The following is a 21,528-nucleotide window of genomic DNA, read 5'->3' on the forward strand; positions in this document are numbered from 1 at the left end:
GCTGCCTTCACCTCCTCCACCTCTTAGTGAAAGCAAACAAACTGTTGTTGCAGTTACACACTTTGCATGAATATGTCAGTGAGTCGTTGAATTCACATAGCCATTAAAGTTATTTTTGGCTGTATTAGTGTATTAGTTTCAACATGGGGTTACAATTAACTTTTTCAATTTGTGTTGCATTAGAGTGTCGTGTTTGTTTGTTACATTAATACCTTTGTAAAATGAGTTCACACAGTGCTGATTCAGTGTTTCTCAGTATAGCAGTATTTAGATCCCACGTTGCCCAGCAACCTTATCAAGTGTTTCATTTTCTGTCAAGACAGACGGAGGCAACATTACACAAGTAAAACAAGATGGCAGCAAACAGGATACAGTACGACTGGAAATGCAAAGAAGTGGCCCAAAAAAATTCAGAAGTGAATTTAATGGGATAAATGTTTACAGGTCTGATCATATTACTTGACAGCAACAAATATTCTTGCACTGTTTCTGTTAATGAAGATGAAACAAAGGCACAATAATATCAGCAATAAAACAAATCCCCAAGAGTTACTTACTGCAGCTTTATCATGATTATTTTTTTCTCCGTTAACTGATCCAAAATAGTTAAAGTTATCATTATAATAAAAGGTGATGTTTTCAAATCTTTTTACAGGACACATCTGCATATTTACACAACAAAGAAGCTCGGATCAATCAGCTAATTATTGGTCTCATATCAGCTCATATTCCTCTCCCACATGAGGAAATCTATTTCAATCTAATTTAAAGTAAAGCAGCTTCGACTTTTATATTATATTGCAGAAACATAAATTGGCTAATGGTGTGAAATCAACGGCACAATGTTTAAAATTACCATTGTCAACACAATTAATGCTACAATCATGGTTTCTAATGAACATAAAAATGGAGTACACCAGTGGATTAATTGTCTATATGAAAACCTGCTTATGTGTTAAAGTAGGTAATCACATGTGTAGTAATTGTAATCACTGTGGCAATATGATTAATACATTCTCACAGCCGCTGCTATGGTATAAAGTCCTTCTTAAATTACAATGAATTGGGGTTTCTAGACTTGTATCAGCAGAACAAATGTAAATGGAAGGCTTGAACGTTGGTCGAGCATAAACATGCAACGAAACGAAAAACTGCCGATCTTTAGTATCCGAAGGCACCGCTTTACAAAGACACTAATCGTGGTAACTACGAGGAAGATGTCCGCTTAGATCCTGTCGATGTCACAGTCGGAGAATGAGAAAGGGATTCATTTTGGATTTTTACAATGGACGGCAATCCCCATTTTTCTCCTTCTGTGGAGCCATTTTGTTTCCTAAAAATGACTTTCTACTTTTTTTTTTAATTTGGATTAAATGTGTTATTATTCTAATGTACGCTATAAATAATAACCCTAACCCTTACTGTTGAATGTGCTCTGTCATGTGACTTCTGCACTGACTGCATTCTGTTCACATGACCACAAGGAATATAAGTGTGGCCATGTTTATATTTTTTAATAGCCATTAAATGTTTAAGGCTTATAATAATAATAATAATTATAATAATATCTGTGTAACAGTTCACAATATGTTTTTTCTGATTTATTTTTATGCCTCATCAGTGACTCACCTGTCACATCTCATTCCCCTCACCTGTTGTTCCACGCCTCTTCTCCTCACCTGCAGCTCCATTAGTTCCCCTCGATATGTCTTGAATATGTCGACAGATTATTTTTGTGGGTTTTTTTCCAAGCTCTCCCTCATTCTTAGTTTGATGGTCTACAAGATCTGACCTGTTTGGTGTTTTTTGTTTCTTGGATTCCTGCCTGTCGCTTATTGGATGTGATTGCCTTGTTTGGACAGACTGTATTTTTGACCCCTGACTGTTTATTTTACTGTGAAAACTGAAAATTCCCTTTGAACTGATTTCTGCCCCTGTTGTGCTTTCAGGTTCTTCTCACCCAGTTCACCTCACAATCTGCCTTTTCTAAACTTTTCTAAACTATTTGGATCCCCAAACTGAAAGAGATACATTATTCACCACACAACTTAATCCCTGCACTTCTGCTCCTTCATAACTTGGAACAAACTACACACTTGTATATATTGTACAAAAAAATGTTGTTTATTCTATAATCCTGTGAGGAAAGTCCAGAGAGTAACTTTCCTTCTCGTCTCTTCTCTTGTTCACAGTTTGCTCCCAGTTCTCTAAAGGTGTGTACGCCATCATCGGCCTATACGACAGAAAGACCGTCAACATGCTCATGTCCTTCTGTGGAGCGCTGCACGTGTGCTTTGTCACGCCTTCCTTCCCGATCGAGACGGCCAACCAGTTTGTCATCCAGCTGAGGCCTGAGCTGCAGGACGCTCTGGTGGGTGTCATCGACCACTATGGATGGACCAAGTTTGTCTACATGTACAGCTCAGATTCAGGTAGGAAATGGACTTTTTCTTTTTTTTTTCATTGCATCTTCCTTCACAAACACAACAAGGCAATCAGAGATAGCAGACAGGCAACAAGCCTCTGGCGGCCTCTGTTGGTCATGTTGGCAAGTTCAAGTGCGGAAGAACAGACAGACAGACAGACAGACAGACAGAGCCACCAAAAACAATACTTCACTGGGGTGAAGTAATAACATGCTCGGCCTGATAAATGCTACAATCAGGGGTATGTTGCACAAATGTAGAATTAAGATATCCAGGATATCTGAGAAAGCGGGACTTAGCCTACAGTGTCCTACTGAGTTCATCCTGGTTTAGTCCATTACACAAACCCCAAACCAGGAGGAGAAGGTGTGGCTTGGTCAAGCCAGGAGTAACTAAGCACACATTCACAACTTTTTGAAGAAGACCCTGAGGTTGATCGCAGGTTTACTGATGCATGAAACACTATTAACCGCTGTTCAAGATCAGAGAAAAAGCCTGGTAGACAAAAGCAGACGGACTGAAGAAGCCTAATATTACAGCGCTCATTTGAGTTGTTGTCACACTGTCGATCAAACTGAGGTGAGAACAATAGAATTTCATATAACAAGATAAAAAATGTTTCTCCTCAGTTGTGCTTATTTGTTTTTGCAAATGAGCTCCCCACTTACCAACTGCTGCTCCACTGAAATCATCAGATTTGCAATTCAATGAGTTCTCAGAGTTGTACATTCTCCAGTGGAAAAATCTCATTCATGTTTCCCTGAGGGACGTTTGATGCAGATCTGTGTGCAGTCCAGTCACCAATCACACGGGGGAAAGCTGTGATGCTTGTTCCTACTGCGACTGTAAATGGAACGTCTTTTGTGGAATCTGGAATGTTTGCCACCGGCAACACTGTCAAATTTTTAATGTTGTGCGATCTTCTCTAGGCAGAGAAGGTGATGAAGATGTGAGTCACTGACATTAGCAGCAAATAAACAGTTGGGATAGAGTGTCAAATTGTGCCTTTATTCAAATTTTCCACATCTCCGATCTAAGAAAATGCAGCTAAATCGTAGACCCGTGCAGATCATCTCTGGTGTGGTGAGTGCACGGCTTTGTGCTGTGTGATGCTGACATTTGGGATCAAGCAGTCAGCAAAGGTAATTGATACTATCACCAAAAATCAATACCTCTCGTGCAGGTACTTGTCCGGAAAAGCCAAAGGTCAAAAATGGGCATATTATTGACATAAATCTTTATATTGTTTGCATTTCTAATCCTCTCAACTGCAATGATATTGCATAAAAAAAACATGTTTCTAATCCTTTGACAGCAATACGAACACCAGTCTTCACAAAATCCATATAAGAATAATAAAGACTATTACAATTAAATAACATTGACTGACTCACAGTTTGTCTTTTTAACGAGTGCTAATAAAAGTGAGGAACACAGCTAGAGGATTATGAATAATTGTAACTCGCATTTATTTCCAATCAGAGTGACAGCTGACTGAACGGATTGAGCAGCAGGATTAACTAATCCCTAACTACACACAACAAATCTCCATGCTAATTTATGCGTCTCTGCTTTCCTGCAACCAACTTGAGGCTCGGTTCAGCCGAGGTTAATTGACATATCCCGACTTAATCCCTTATCTGGGTTTTGTTCAACAGCCGGCTGATTGGAGGAGCTTTGTTGATTCATGACTACATCATGTCTGAAACCAGTGAATTGCAGCTTTAAAATAACATTTCTGGACAGTAGGGCTGAAACAATTACTCTTTTAATCGATTACTAATTGGGTTTGAAACAGATTTTTGGATTTTTCAGCTTCTTAAATGTGGATATTTTCTGGTTTTCTTGCTCCTGACAACAAAGAAATCCTTAAAACTGAATATTTTTGGTTTATGGACAAAAAACAAGACATTTGAGAACATCGTCATTTACAGTTTTCAAAAACACTTTTTATGGACCTAACGATTATTCGATTCATTGAGAAAATAAATGACAGGTGAATCAATTATGAAAATAACACTAAGTTACAGCCCAATGGACAGATACAATTTCATTTTGTGTTCATAGTGTTTGCACAGTGCATAAATATAATATCTTAATACATTAAAACTTTATTATTTTGATTTTGCAGAAACTTACATTGTCATCTGTATTGTTATTAAATTATTGCCCAGCCCTTTCAGGACATGGAGAGGATTTTAACAAGGAAGTTAAAAAATTTTTTTAGAAACCAATTACAGGTCATAGCTTCAAATGTCGTCATCTTTTTTGGTCTTTCAGCGTTTCATCAATTCTTTTTAAATGTGTATTTCCTGTCATTTCTTCACTACAAGTACAAGGTGTAGTTCCACAAAATCTGTGTGAAGAACCAGCTGTTAAACCGACCATTAGTGGTCTTCAGATTGCCATGGCGACAGCCATGGGGTCAATTGTAGCCATTGTGCAGAAATGAGCTGCCATCAGAACATTTCTTGTCGACTGCCGTCTGCGTATACAGACAACGGACAACAGAAAAGATGTATTGACCTGCAGAGACTAGCAGATAGGGCTCACAATGGAACAGAAGATTAAGCCTTTCGTCGAGCACTCCTTCATAGTAACTCATGTCACAACAGTTCTCTTTATAGCAGAATGTCCAAATAAAGCGCTGCGGTGTCTAATTTAAACATCTTCATAGCGTCCTGCAGAGGCAGACAGAAATAAAGTAGCGCACCTGTCAGCCTCCTGCTTCCTCCGCACACTCCCCCATGTAGCCAATCAGCTGTAACTTTGCCATAATTCCATGCCATCTGTACCAGGTGCTCTGATTTTTGGAGCTTGACCATGTGCATGTGTGTGTGCGTGTGCAGGTGAGGGTTGCCTCAGGGCAAAGTGATGTGTGTGCTTTTCAAATTTTAAATATGCAGCTGCAGCACAAGGGCTTTTTACAACTTTTATCTGCTGATGTCTGTGACTTGTGTTTGATAAATAAGCTGCTTAAGTCTAACTTCTGAAGATGGACGCCGTCATGTGACTTTCCTCAGCACACTATGAAGAGTTGGCTTGGACGATTTCACAGTGGCCTTTAGCCCTGTTGATGTATGATTGCAGTGGCGCCACACATGTGCCACAGACTTTTTTAATCTCTTCTGATCCCTTCATTATCCACTCACAAACTGTTGGATTTGTGTGTGTGTGTGTGTAGGGTCACCCCTGTGTGACTGAGTGGTAGGATGGAGCCAGTGGAATCCATATCAGTAGTCTTTGGTTGCCTGGATACTATGCGGCAGTCACCTCTCCGACAGGGTTATTTTAAGCCTTTAAGAAACGTCATATTGAGTTGTGAAGAATTTTAGTTGTGCACATGTGTGTGTGTTTGTGTGGGTGTGTGTACACGTGATAAATAGGCTGTGTGGACCAATGGTCAAACAAACAAGATAGGTTTGTGAGAACATTTTGACCTTGTCATTGTGAGGACATTTTGCCTGGTCCACACAACTTTAATGGGCTTTTTGAGCATTAAGACCTGGTTTTAGGGTTAAAATTGAATTAAGATTAGGCATTTAGATGTGATGGTTAAGAATTTTGTCATTTTGCACATACACCAATTCTACACTACACACCAGTAGTGAACACACACGAGCAGTGGGCAGCACTTATCAGTGCCCAATGAGCAATGGTGAATTTGGTGACAAAAATCTACTTTCTACTCTAATATATTTTGATATTCATATTGTTTGAAGTGTTTATCCGATTATCTGATTGAGGATAAAGACGTAGACATACCTTATGCCACTTCATCACTTTATCAACATCTTCCTTTTAACATCTGTCTTGCTGTCTTATTGCGCAGCATCTGCTAATAAATGTGCCTCTTGTTTTTATTTTCAAAAGACAAGAACAGGAAAACAAATTTGATAGGCCATTAAACCCATCATAAACAATATTCAGGTAATGGCTTCCCCAAGTGTTGTTTTCGCCTGTCTTGGTTGCCTGGTTTCCAGGTTCTCAGTGTAGTGCCTCTGGCCCAAAAAGGTGTTTATGACAGCCAGATACTATTATGATTTTATTCTCTTCCAGGATGCCTTTGGAGGACCATTTTTACCTTGGCTAGTTCTACGAGTCTCCCTGTCAGACTGGCTCTGATTTATAGGGCAGCATTAGGGCACATGGCTACATTTAAAGAAGAGAGAGGATATTTAATGCATACACAGCCAACCAAAAAAAGGAAGGAAGGAAGAAGGGGGGAGGAATGAAAAAAAACAGATGAAGGTTTTGAAGAGATATGAATTGTAGTCATTCAGCAGCACCGAAAACATTGAAGGATAGTGCACTCCAGCTCTGTGTAATGCATTATGCACAAAACAGCTTCATTACTAAGTACTAATGAGATTCGAGCACTAATTTTAGTGCACGTTGACTGCTGCCCAGCTGTAAACTCAGGTGCTGGAACATGATGCACATAATGCACAAGCAGTCTCTCAAACAAAGGAACACACACACAGATGGTGGGAGAGTTGAAAGATGATTAAAGGGAAGGAGCAAGAGATTTGAAAGATAACAAAAAAGACATGGTGTGCCTTCTAAAACGGTGCTGTCCATGGTGCTGAAACCACAAAACATGACCCCATTCAGTCCATGATGTTTGTATTTTCTACTCAGCGACTAGAGTGCATTCATGGTGGTGATTAACTGGCTCCTGTGTTTCCGTGTCTATCATCATTTTCACAGTGACTATTAAAACTGTCGGTGCCGAGGATTACAGTCATTCACTTATGAGCAACATTGAAATGAAGGAAACACCATGGAAGGAGTTATATGTCTCTTTGCACCTTTCCGTGCATCATTTCTCTTCAACATCGCGGCATATTTTTCTGGTTGTCTAATTTATTTACCTGTACTGTATTGTGGTCATATGTGGAGGTGAAACACCATCCATCTTTCTATTTCGTAATGACCTGGTGTCAAAAAGGCAGCGTGAATTGCCTTGAGAGCAGCTGGTGTGCATTCTAATAAAGCCCGGCAATCATCTTTCAGAGGTTGTGACTGCATTTCTCATCCTTCTTTTGACGGGCCCTGGGTTGTGTTTGTTGTTGTCGTGGAATAAGCCATTTTCACATTTGCTCAACACGCACAAAGTGCCTTTTATGTATGTGAACACACGAGCATGGAGGATATGTAAAGCACATAGTGTTTAGGCCCACAGTGGCTTTAGCAGTGTTTGCAGGCTTAGTGTTAGAAAAAAAAACAAATGCAGCTTCATCATGTATTAGTTTACATTTCTAAATTTTGTAATTGCTGTAATTCATTTGGGTAATGGCTGACAGTCTGCTGCGGGTGAAATTACTTTATTTACTCTCTGGAACAACCGCGGCTGCCAGCTCCAGCGGAATCTGATTGGTCTGCTGCCAGCAGCGAAGCAGTACAGCAGTGAGTCAGATTGTAAATCAGAGCTCAAGATCAATGTGCTCTCTAATCGCCTTTTATTTCCTGCCTTAGCATGAGCCCCTAGCTCATTGGCTGCTCTAACTCTTTCTCTATGATACCCAACTGTCTCAGCAGTGTATTGGTGACAGTGTTATTGAGTAGCGGCACCTGTAATTGGTGCGAGGAGGGCGTGATGCTGGCTGAGTGTGGAGCCAGTGATGATGTACGGGCTGATTTGTTATTGTGAAAGTGATTATTTAGCCCCAGCACTGTATGAGCTGGAAAAACACACCTGTACATGTCAGTATGTTTAATGGACCGTCCCACTTATAAAATTTAATCACTGAAGCCACAGGTATAGATTATGATGGATAAGCAAACAACGAATAGTTTGGTTTTCTGCCCAGCCGTTTTGTTCTCAAGTTATTTCAATTTCTTTTTGCTCCTATTATGACTATACGAATACTGTGGCAGCTTAGTGCGCCAGAGCGGGTCGTCCTCCCACTGGAATGTTAGGGTTTGATCACCTGCTATATATTCTACATGCCAATGTAGACACTTAACCCTAAATTGCTCCTGTCAGCGTGTGAATGAGTATGATAGAAAGAGAAATGTCGCATGTAGGTGTAGTGTAAAGCACTTAGTGCTCATCAAAACTAGAAAAACACTTACATAGTGTTGCCTTCAGTAAATTATGACCAGACAATCATTCATCACTTAATTAACCACGTGGTTCTGTCATAAAGGTGTTGATGTCACTCCTTTCACAATGACCAAGAGAAGTGAAAAAAAAGAGAAGTAAGGAAAAATTGGGGAGTTGCATAGTTTCAACAGAATGTTTACAGATTTTAATAAATGATAATAAAGAAACACAAAATGCATACTGAATTTGACAAACAAATACAAACATGGTGCTAGAGGTTGGATGATGAGGGAGCGTGATGAGTGTCCCTGTCAGATCTTAAACACAACAGGGAGAATGGTCAGATGCTCCCAGTTGCACTAATGATCTCCACCCACCGGGTACCTGCCAGACAAACAACAGGCAAAACTCACAAACACAGCAGGCCCTGATAGAGCTGGAGGGCCATTACATCTTCTTTTTTGCACCTGTTTTGCTGTAAATGTCCACACAGGTAGCTCCCAGAGTTTGTTTCCTGCACAGTTTCCACAGAGTGTCAGCTCTTTCCTTTTCTTCTCTCTGCCAGGACTGTCAGTGCTGCAAAAGGTCCTGGACACGGCAGCAGAGAGGAACTGGCTGGTGACCTCGGTTAATGTGGAGACGATGACGGAGGCTTCTTTTCTGAAAGTGTTCCAGGATTTGGACAAGAGGAAGGAGGGCCAGATTATCATCGACTGTGAGACTGAGCGACTCACCGGCATCCTCAAAAAGGTAGAGAGTGTTCTTTGTCTATTTATTTATTTTATTTTTCAAAATTAATATTAATATTGTATAATATTATCATCTAGGAATAAAAATACTTCTACTTGAGAACAAGACTTCTTATGTTTCAAACAGATGAGCAAAAGAGACGCAGTGTAGATGCGAAGTTGGGTTTGGTTGGCGGTCTCCTGGAGCATTGAGGACAGGAGCGATAAATAACGCAGCGCTGGCATTTGAAATCAGCAGTTCTTCTGTGATAACATCATCACTCACTCACCACTGAACTGTTGAAAGGAAAAGAGAATCTGGTGTCCTCCCCTGAACACGCTTTGTCCAATCCCAGCCTGGCAACAGTAACTAGGCACGTCAGCTCTGGTTTGGATGTCACTGTGTGTTAAAAGGTGTAGCTGTAGTAATACTATTTGTGTTGCCTTTAAAAAAATAAATAAAAAAATTATATTTTTTTATCTCTTTAATTGTGACTGCATTACTTCCAAAGACATTGAGAAACTGTTTACTTGCCTCCCCAAGTTATCATCATGGATGCCAATTAAAAAAGTAATCATAATGGCTGGTTTAATCCCACTTAACAAAGGCTACTAGGACTAATTAGATGTATACTGCTTTACATATGTATATATCTGTAAGCTTTAGCCTCAGTCTTTTAGAATAATGATTCTGCATGCATGTGCACTTGTTTTAAGATAAGTATTTAGAAAAAAGCCAGCCCGAGACCGTTTAACTTTTACGTATTAGCTCACTAATAACTACACCTTCACAAAATCAACAAAAAAAAACTAAAACTAGAGGTGTAACTTAATAAATTATCATGTGGACCGTCTGGTTGTAGGGTTGGCTCTTTACACATTTACATGGATTTTAAATAAATCCTGGATGGACTGGCATGATAATGATATTAACTTAAAATGGGAAACTGTTTTCTTTGCATTTCTGATGATGCCATGTCGATGCCACATGTTTCAGCTCAGTAAAACCCACACACATTATCTGCCAGAACTGCTTTGATCGCCGTAGCTCCCATGAAAACAGTGGTCTGCCTGAGTCAGGTCGCCATAGCAACCATTTGATCTTTCATTACACGGATGATGACATTTACTCTGATTGTCTTTTGCTGCATTTGATAACAGCATATACAACTGGTGAAATAGTACATTCTCCACCACTAAGGAGATCATTTACACTTGAATTTAGGTTGTTTTGTGTTTTTCTGTGAACATCTGATTGTGTAGAAAGCTACTTAACTCTATGCAGGGTGTGGGAGTTGCATGAAATAGATGGAATTTTGACCATTCTTTAGACGAATAATCAGAAATGCAACGAAAAATCGAGAATATGATCAGTCAACATGTCAAGTGTAAACTCCCATTGCAACAGTGTCCATATCCGTCTTTTGATTGATGGCACTTTTATAATCAGTGTAATAATGTGATTAATAATGTATTGTTAATAATAAATGTACTAACAATAAAAAATAATAATAATAAGGTCCTTGCTTTTGGACACTGTAAAGAACACGGTATACCCCAAGATGTTGTGAATAAATAGAACACACACACACACACACACACACAGACGGTCCCCATCTGTATGTGCAGCCTGCGTCTGCTCTGTGTGAATGTTATTGATGACCCGGTGTCTACAGTTAAGGTTATTGCATGAGTTCTTACCAGTTTACAGGAGCTGGAGAAGTTCTCCATTCAGACGACCGCCATCAATCACCCACACGTCTGCTTCCCCCTCTCTTCTGCCTCTTTTTTGCCCTTTAAACTCACTCCTGTGTCGGTGTCATACAGTACACAGATTCCCTCACGATAAAGTCACTGACAGTGTCCTGAGGGTGACTTCTTGTGGAGGCTGAATGTTGACGTAGTCTCCTCAGAGAACATTTATTGTACATCAGCGTGTGTTTTGCTACATCGAGACTAAAAACCGACCCCCCACCTCTCTTTCTCTCTCTTACCGCTGAACTGTGAAACACTCTTCAGATCTGCATGTGTAATTTAAGGGTCACTCACATTCTAAACATTTCCATTTGTAAGGCAACTCTCGCAGTAATGTGTGTGTGTGTGTGTGTGTGTGTGTGTGTGTTTTTTTTCTTCTCCCTGGTATCAGCTGTATTAGTGGCACCGCTGGTGTGTGCGTGTCGCTCTTCCTTCCCTCTAGATTTTCCCTGCCCGGGGCTAAGCCGCTGGGCTCGTCTTGCACTGGGGTCACCATTAATAACAAATGCCACCTTCTGTCATGACCTACAGCGTCATTACACACACACACACACACACAAACGACAAACAAATAAGCACACTCCATAAAATGTACACAGGGGAAGGTGCTCACTGAGAGGAAGAGGAGTGAGGTTATGAATATAATGCCTGAGCAGGGACAGTGAAAGTCTTTATTCTCTGTGTTAGGGCTATTAATTGAATGATGCATGGCTTTAAATTAGTGTTACCCACTTGGCCTTATTTTATGTGACTGCCCAGTGTGATGACACTCATAAACGTTTGTTGTACAGCACAGCATCTCTTCATTTACGCTTTGCATGCTCTGTACGGTGATAGAAATATTATTTAAAGATGTGATCGATAACAGCGCTGCATTAAAATATCTAAAAAATATGTTCAGGTAACCCTCATGAAACCACAGAGTGAGGAATGAAACATTTGTTATTACTAGTTTTTCTTCCATTTTATTGTGTATATGTGTCATTATTGGATAACAATGACTCACTGGTGTTTGCTGTTCTGCCATCGAGGCGCCCACACTTTACAGGGAAAACTCCTACTGCCGTACAACAATTCCCATGATCATGTGCTGCTTCCCAACACCATCAAACTACGCTTTTGTCTTTTGTTATTGTTTTGATTCAGACCTCAATGGCACACAACAGTATTTTCCCCTTGTCAAGTATTGACCAGTAAATGCTCACACTGTCAGCCCCTGTGGACAATCCTGGCTATTGACAGTTGTCAAAGATTTCTCTTAAAGCACACACACAAACCAGATGGATAGTTAGAATCAAACCAGAATATAAAAAGATATATTGCCAGACAGCTGAGAGCGTCGTCTGTGTTCTGCCAGTGTCTCTTGTTTATATCTGTTGTAATAGTAGAAGTCAGAGCTTCGTCACCTTGCATATGCACACGGAGGATAGAGCATCTAAAGTCGGGTGAATTGAATCATGGCTGTACTTCAACAGTGCAAGAGCCTAATATTGGTCGTCCAAAATCTCTTGCGTCAGAAATTCATTTGACTGCCAAACTGCTGTATAGAGGCAGATAATCAGTCCCATCTGTGCACTGCATGAGAAATGATGCCCGATCAAGTTGAAACTTAACATTGGGTCAAAAATGGTTCACTGAATGACGAGCTTTAGACACAGACTATGTAGATATTGGTGCTGACTTTTTTTGTCTGTATGTAGATTGAAATGTTGTCAGTCAAAAATATGTCTGGTTTATGTGGATAAACCAGTTCTGGCACAAAACTATTCAGCTCTCAGTCAGTGTGACCTTAGGTGCTTAGTTGACCTGTATCTCCCACGGTTAGGGAGTGATAGCAGTGCAGGCGGAGGAGAGATGGATTGTATAGAAAACTCAGGTCTGACTGAGTGCATTATTTGATGGTATTGTCAGAAGTGAAAAAAGCAGATTATTGCAAGTTATTTAAATATCAGATGAAGTAAAGACCGTCAGAGGACACAGAAATGAACAGTAGAGGGAGGGGAGAATGGTGTGTAATTATATTTATTAATCTCTTAAATAGAGAAAGAGCAAGACATATTAATTATGTATTCTTTCATTAGTTGGGTATGGAGTTAATTAACTGTACTTAAAAAAACTATTTAACAGTCAGTGTGGGCTCTTTCAAAAAAACAACAACAATGGTTAACAACGTTATGCCCTTCTATAGTATTATTGGAACAGTGAGGCCAATTCATTTATTTTTGCCATGGACTGAAAACATTTGGGTCTGAGACAAAAGATGAACATTTCATCTTTTACTTCCAGGTATTTGCATCTGGAGCTGATACACAACATAGAAGATAGCACCTTTTGTTTGAACCAACCCATTTTTCAAGTATTGGAACATGTGACTGACAGGTGTGTTGTGTTGCCAGGTGTGTCCCATTGCATTGCTTATTCAAACAATAAGCTCAGTTTCAGATTGGGTAGGATAGGTTGTGCACATGCAGACTGCATTTAGAAGTGGAACCAACATGAACCAGAGAGCTGTATATGGGGGAAAAACAAGTGAATTTGAGAGAAGATGGGAAATCAATCAGAGTCATTGCACAAACATTGGCCATAGCCAGTACAACCATTTGGAATGTCCTGAAGAAGTAAGAAACCACTGGTGTACTAAGCAACAGATGTCCAACAGGTAGACCAAGGAAAACATCAGCAGTTGATGACAGAAACATTGTGGTGGAGGTAATGTCATGGCTTGGGCTTGCATGGCTCCTTCTGGGATGGCCTCATTAATATTCATTGATGATGTAACACATGATGGCTGCAGCAAAATGAACTCAGAAGTCTGCAGAAATATTTTCTCTACCAATTTGAAGAAAAATGCAACCAAACTGATTGGGAGATCCTTCATCATGCAGCAACATAACGACCCCAAACACACAAAGGAGTTCATCAGGGACAAGAAGTAGAAGGTTTTTAGACTGGTCAAGTCAATCTCCACACTTAAACCCTATAGTGCACACATTTTACCTGCTAAAGAGGAAACTGACGGGAGTAAACCCCCAAAACAAACTGAAAGAGGCTGCGGTGAAAGCCTGGAAAAGCATGACAGCAGAAGAATGCAAATGTTTGGTGATGTCAGTGGGTCACAGGCTTGATGCAGCGATTGAAATCAAAGGAGTTGCAACTAAATGTTTAGTCCTATTCACTTCAATCCTTTTTAAATCTATCTGTTCCAATACTTTCGCTCACATGAAAAATGGGTGGGTTCAAACCAAAGGTGCTATATTCTATGTTGTGTAAGTACCTGGAAGTAAAGTCTTTTGATGTCAAACCCAAATGGTTTCAGTCTATGGCAAAAGTAAAGGAATTGGCCTCACTGTTCCAATATTATAGAAGGGCACTGTTTATATAATATGGTTGCGTTTTAGTTTTATTTACGCTGGAGAGTGGATTTCTGGCCAAAGAAACAAAGCAGTCGTTGTCAGAGGAGCAGAGGCGATGAGTGGAGGAAAGGAGAAAATGAGACAGCAAAGGAGAGAAGAGCCGTAAAACACCAAAGTAGACGATGTAGGTAAAGGTTAAAGGAGGCGGTAATGCAACATTACGGATGCAAACTGTCATAGATCACCAAAGAGGGAGAGGAGAAGTGCTGATTTAAGAGAGGAGAAGAGGAGGGGAGGCAGTTATTAAGGAGAGGGAAAGGAGCATAGGAAATGAGAGTAAGTAAGGAGCACAGGAGGAAATTGTAGAGTGACAAAAGTGACAAAAGAGTAGAGGTTTCGAACTGCCTCCAGAACCTTCCTTTTCTTTAAGACATACTTTGAATACTTTAAATGCAGCAGGTAATCTCTTAAAATGCTGCTCAGAGATCGAAGCTGACATTTGTGAATTTATCCTTTCTCTTTCTTACAGTAGAGTGTTCATTGTTCAGTCCCTCTGCTCTGATTTCCTCTGAATCTGTGTCTGTCTGTTGTGCACAAGGTCAAATACTGTACACTGTACCAGACACACAGCTGAGACACACACACACCAACACCCACAAACAGACTTTCTGTTTTTCTAACACTGTATCAGGCATTTTATTCTCTATTTGTCCTTGTCTTTCAGATTGTTGAACAAGGCAAGAATGCCAAGAGCTATCACTACATCCTGGCTAACCTGGTAAGGAAACACTGCATTTTGTCTGTGCATGTTTTTTTTCAAAGATTTTCCACATACATTTATGTGTTGAGTGAATTTGTATTCATGAATGTGTCTTGTATATATATAATTTTAAGGTTTTTTTGATCACACAACCTTGCTATGTGTAGTAAAAAATGTATTGTCTGGTAATGAGCAATGTTATATTAAAGCTATATAATATTTGCAGAGTAAATGTATTTAAATGTGGTATATGGCAAACGCAAACTCAAACACTTTCAAAATTGCTTGAATTAGCTCAAGCAAAAATGATCTTTTTCATGTCTTTATGTTCTAATATTCACTTTTCTTCTTCAGTTCAACCATATGCTCTTTCTCTGCACCGTCAATCCTGCTGACATAACTGAAGTTGACTTGCAGTGAAGCACGAGTAGTAAACCTGTGATAGACAGAGACAGAAATCTCACCATGAAAGGCAAAAAGTCTCTGCAGCCAATGTATGCAAAACTCTATGCATTAGCTTTCTCCTTCTCTCTCTGTACATGGTTTGTCGACCCCTACAGCACTGCTCCCGCTCACTAAATGCAACCAAATGAAGAGAAAATTGACATCAACTAAAGCCGTAGTAATAACAGCATTAATATGCAGCTGCTGGCTTGAACAATTTCTCACTGCTGGGGTTTTAGATTAGCTCAATCGCTCTTGTCTGGCCAGTTTGCCAGATTTAATTTTAAATGATAAGACTCACAGGGTAATAACAGCTGATAGGCAAAGTGGCTACTGTCATTTATAATGGACCCATTAAAAGGTTTGCGCATCATAAAAAACTGTTACTGTCGCATGTTTTCATACATTTACCAATTTACTTTCTTGTGCCTATGTTTGCAGCTGTGTGTCTACTAAGCATAATATGATAGAGACAATACTTGTGCAGTATATTTAGTGCCTTGAGGCCACAAAGCAAATTGGACCAAAATAAATGCTTTGTGGCCTCCACCTCGTTGGACTTCAGGTGATGCAAAGGCCATCATGCAACCTGAAGCACAACTAAAAGCTATCCTATATTCAGTGGCATCAACAATTAAACAAGATTTAGATAACATTTGGCATGACAAGCATTGTAAGAATAATCTAAATGCATACATAATAAGTATTACCTGCTGCACACATGCAGTAGCATGAACTTGTGCCCACCCTGACTGATGACATAAAAGTGGTGCCTTCAAATCGGACTTGTAAAGTTGTGCTTATGACATTGGAAGTTTTAAACACAATATGCATAGCATTCCAATTGTTATGTCATGAGAACAGTGTTTTAGGCCAGGGCTCTCAAACTCAAATGACTCATGAGTTTCAAGACTGGTAAGGAGAGGCCAGTCAAACACTCTGTGTCAGGAAAGGGTGACTGATATTAGCAATTATTGTGACAATAATTTAAATCATTTCAAAATAATTAGGTGTTTGTTTTGATACATAATGATATGGTTCACAATAAAAAAAGATATTTATCATGGAAAATTAATCAATACATATCACAAACTAACATTTAAGTTTGAGACCTCTGTTTTAGGCAGTGTTAGCTAGCCTGTGAGGAATTTTAGTTCTTTTTCACACCTAATAGTCCGCTCCGCTTTAGTGAAATGAACTGAACCGTTTGAATAACATATTCCCCTCCTCGCCTGAGGCGGCACTGCATCAAGAATTACTGAATGAGAAGACAAGCAATGAACAAGAAAACTCGCTCATCTATTGGTTAATGCAGGGAAACTTGTGTGTCCGCCACATAAGAGCAAAATATGTAACTGCATCAAATCAGTCTTGGGTTTTTTATTTTGTCTTATGTGAACATGTGACACAGAGTATACGCTGCAACAATGGGCTCAGCCATATCTCTTGGCTATCGTTCTACACGCATGCATGTTTTGGTTGTTTACCCACAATGCCCTGCATTGTAGTCCACATTTGGTTCACTTGAAGCAAACCGAGACCTATAATTTTAGGCGGACCAGAGTTTGCTTCTTTGATGCACATTAGAGTTCAGTTGCACATTCACAAACCGGACTTTCCGAGCAAATGGATTATGGTTAGATTAAGAAGGGCTGGCGTGAATTTCAATTCAATTCAATTTTATTTGTATAGCGCCAAATCATAACATACATTATCTCAGGGCACTGTACATAGACAACATCAAAGAGAGCAGAGAACCCCAACAGTTCACACAATGAGCAAGCACTAGGCATCAGTGGAGAGAAAAAACTCCCTCTTAACAGGAAGAAATCTCTGGCAGAACCAGGCTCAGAAATGTGCAGTCATCTGCCTCGACCGGTTGGGGTGAAAGGAAAATCGGGGACAGAGGAGAGGTGGAGGACAGAAAGGGGAGGGGGGAGAGAAAGGACAAGAGGGAGATGAGGTAGAGACATGCACCCTTATTGTACTTTAAGGAATGAAAAAAATACATTTATTTCTAATGAAAACCTACAAAATTATTTTCTCCATCCAACTAAAATATATTGATTATAAAAAATAAGCTTCCATGGGATCCACTATTTTTGAAAATGTAAAATGCCACAACTTATGAACTCAGGGTTTTCAGAAGCTTTCTACTTATATTGTTGTGACTACAATACGAGTGTTGTTTTAAAATACCTTAAACAAGTTAAACGTGATCCCACTTGAAGGCACCAAATGAACAGAGGAGAGAAGCTTGGATCAGAAAACCCACTGAGTGTGACGTGACTCCCTGCTCAGGACACCATGACTCCACTTGACTTCACATGGTGAATAGGTGTTGCCAAACTAATGTTGAAAATGTCTTTCCTATAACCTTTAAATGTCATTAAAATATCTGTCTGAAATACCCCAACTACGTCCAGAGTAGGAAAGGCTAGTTTCTATAGTAACCTCTTCGTCTCACTGCACTACGTTAGCTCGTACATGGAGCAGAAATAAAGACTACTCTGTCCGTTCAGCTGAGAAATATGGACACCTGGCAACACACAGGCACATTAGAAGGACTCTGAACACTGTTCCTTTTCTATGTTTCCAGTTTGTTCATCCATGAAGAGCATTAAAAAAACATTTGAACGTTGCTCTACCTAACAGCCAGACACCTCTGCTTGGCCTAATTTCTCTGGTTAATTCATTTTCTGAAGTGATCTGAATATAAACAAGTGAGATTTTGGTACAGATATGATATTTTCATAATCGATTAATCTGATGATTGTTTCCTCAATTCATGGATTTATCTTGTTTTTGGCCACAAACCAAAATGATTCAGTCAAAATATGAATATTTAAGCTCGACAATCTGATAACTTATTTTATTTAAAACACTCAATGATCAAATAGTTTTCAATATTTAATCAATAAATAAGATTACTTGATTCCAGCCACTGCAGCCCTAATCTAGAGAGAGGGAGACAAAGACATGACAAGAATAGCATCAGAACAGAGGAGAGAAAAAAGATGGAGCAGTGTGTGTTGTCAGACAGATGCCTGGTGAGCAGGAACGACCCAGTGAGGCGTCATTTCTCCTCACCTGTCAAAACCTTTGCTCTTAAATCTTAGACAAATCTTCTCTCCCCCTTTACTCCCTCACCCATTCCCTTTTGTCTGATTTTTCTTCTCCCCAAACTAACAGACTGGCTGCTGAAAGACTCTCACACTGCTGCCTTTCTCCCTCTCTTAAAAAAAACAGTCTTCCTCACATAACAGTCAGGGGGAAAAGTACAAGTTGGAGATATACCATTACAGCAAATCGCTCCCTTTTCCATTCTCCTCTGCCTGAGGTATCCTTTATATTGTTCACAGTAGCCCATATGGGTTTGATCCTGCCATTGATAACTGTAGCCTTTGAAGACTCTGACTCTATCAGAGATTAACGGTGGACTGCTCCCACCATGAAATTAGGTTTTCTATTTTCTTTCTCACTACTCTTGTCCCTCGGGAGAGACGGGGATGGAGTCTGCTCAATTGGATAAACTCTCTAAGTGAAAAAGACGAATTTGTCATTTTCATTATGCAATTAACCCTTGCGCGTTTGATGGGAGGAGGGGTTAAAAACGATAACCAGAATACAGTTCTTTAAATGACACATTGGGTTCCAACTCTTTCAGCTTGTCAATTGTCCCTTGTTAATTATCCAGCACAGTTGTCCCCAACCTGAGGTTTGGAACCCCCTAAAATGGTCCATATGTATAAATGGATACAAAAATCTCTCTGTAAGTGCAAGGAACATCTGTCCATCTGACTCAATCCCATAATTGTCCTAAGGATGACCGGCTTCAAACTTGGCAGGTGATTTACCAACAGCACCTGTGTGTGCAGAGTCGACTTTGGTGGTGTTTGGATCCGAAATACAAGAGATACCAGTTAAAAACAGATAGATATTGAATGGATATTGCACTGATAAAATAGGACAAAAAGAACTTTTGATATTGTAGGGCTTTTGAATATCCTTCAAATTGAAGAATCTCAGAAAAAATAATCTGTTAAGATTTTTGAATAGCTAACAGAATATAACTTCAGCGATTTCTTTGTTTTAATTCATTCTCGACTGGTGATGCGGGCGGATGGGAGTACGGCACTGTCAGTCTGGAAGCTGGCAACCTTCATAGGTGGTCGCTTGCCCCCTATGGGGCTGGGGGGTGAGTGTTCTCCCAGGTATCCGGCTCCTGCTCGGTCCTCAGTTGGGTTGGGGCTGGCTGTCTGGGTGGGGACAGCTGTGATGGCCCTGGGGCATTGCTGGCTGCGGGTAGACTTGGCCCCCTTCACCCTGCCTGGGGGTTGCAGTGGCTCTTCACTGCACATCGTCGCAAGTGCAGTGTGGGGTGGTGGACTGCTCACTTGGTGGGGACCAATGCTGGACACCAGGGCTCCTGGGTGTTTGGTGGGGCCTTGTACCAGGGAACCACGGGTTCGGTCATGGCAGGTCCTTGGACCGCAGGCCACTACCTATGCCTGGGTGATCTGCTCCTGGCTGGCTCGGTATTCCTCACCACATCTCATGACGACCTCTGCACATACACACACATCATGAAATAAACTCAAACTGATACTGTTGCTTTGGGCTTGGTAACCCTTTATGTGGTTGTTTACGATTACTGTATTCGTTGTACATGTAAATATCAGTACCATTACTGTTATTGTACTATGTTGTAACTGTACCTGTACTGTGTCTGGTGTCGTTCTTCTTCTTCTTCTCTCTCTCTCTGTCTGTCTCTCTGTTTCTCTCTTTCTCTCTCTCTCTCTCTCTCTCTCTCTCTCTCTCTCTCTCTCTCTGTGTGTCTGTCTCTCCCTCTCTTACCCACTCTCTCCACCCACCATTCCTCTGTCCAGTCCTGTTATCCTACATCACACAGTCAAAAACTTTAGTGCATCACCAGTAACTATTAATTAGTGCAGTTTTAATATGGGCCTGTTTTTGTGGCATTTTATTTGTTTTGTTTTGGTATTATATGGTATATTTTTGGTGTTTAGTCACGTACAGACAGATCTGTGAGTAAGTATGTTTTTAAGCAATATATCTGTGGCATTTTATCTGATATTGCTTGCATTACTAATCCAAATGACATCACAGTATAAGCACTGGACACACTGGTGCCCTTTGTAAGTTAATTGTCATGTTTAAGTGACCCGTTAGATAGTTATGCGGTTAACAGACAGACATTTATAGGTAGATAGATGAGATGTGGCACGTTGATAGTGATTTTCAGGGATCAGTAAGTGTGTACGCACAGGCTCAGCAGCCCCCAACTCCTTAAATGTGAATGGCTTTTTGTTTTCCTCTGCCTTGTCTAGTTGTCTACTCCACTTTCCTCACAATAACCATTCCACACATGAATATAAATATCACTTTTACAAAGTCTCCCTGCCTGTTCTTCTCCTCGTCTCAGGGTTTCCTGGACATTGACCTGACAGACCTGAGGAAAGGTGGCGCCAACATCACCGGCTTCCAGCTCGTCAACAACTCGGAGCCGAGCGTCAGCCGTGTCGTCCAGCAGTGGTTGGAGTTTGACAATAAAGACTCCAAATTGCCCAAGAGTGGACTCAAAGTAAGAATCTTTCATCCTTGTATTTATTCTCCCTTTGTTCTTTTATCTTGCATTATCTGTTTTGGTTTTTTTAAGAAGGGAATATACTCATTCTTTTCTGTCGTTTTGTCACACTTTGGATCAATGATTTTCTGTGTGAGGCTGCCTTTACCATGCTTGAAAGGGTGTTGTTTATGCCCTTGAGTCACATTTTGGTAAAAGTCATGAAAAGATGTTCATTAAAATACATTGGCAGATTAACTGCAATCTTATCTCAGTTTGTTGATTCAGATTGTGGGATTTCTGCCGTTAAATGATTATTGATTTTTAGCTCTAACAACTGTCCAACCAGCTGAGGTAGAGGATTAATTCCAAATCTAAACATTTGTGTTCACACCGAGTCAAAACGAAATGCCTCGCCTCCCCTCA

At 40.2% G+C, this 21,528-nt stretch overlaps 1 protein-coding gene across 1 annotated transcript in view; it reads left to right on the top strand.

Moving 5' to 3' along the window:
* The window catches only part of gria1a (glutamate receptor, ionotropic, AMPA 1a), an 80,153-nt gene that overhangs the window by 17,563 nt on the left and 41,062 nt on the right, over positions 1-21,528 (top strand). Inside the window, 4 exon segments of the mRNA XM_058649205.1 lie at positions 2,193-2,432; positions 9,041-9,225; positions 15,036-15,089; positions 20,962-21,120. Of these exon segments, the coding sequence (XP_058505188.1) occupies positions 2,193-2,432; positions 9,041-9,225; positions 15,036-15,089; positions 20,962-21,120 (638 nt within the window).

Source organism: Solea solea, chromosome 14 (genome assembly GCF_958295425.1).
Source record: "Solea solea chromosome 14, fSolSol10.1, whole genome shotgun sequence".
In the NCBI taxonomy this organism is placed as follows: domain Eukaryota; kingdom Metazoa; phylum Chordata; class Actinopteri; order Pleuronectiformes; family Soleidae; genus Solea; species Solea solea.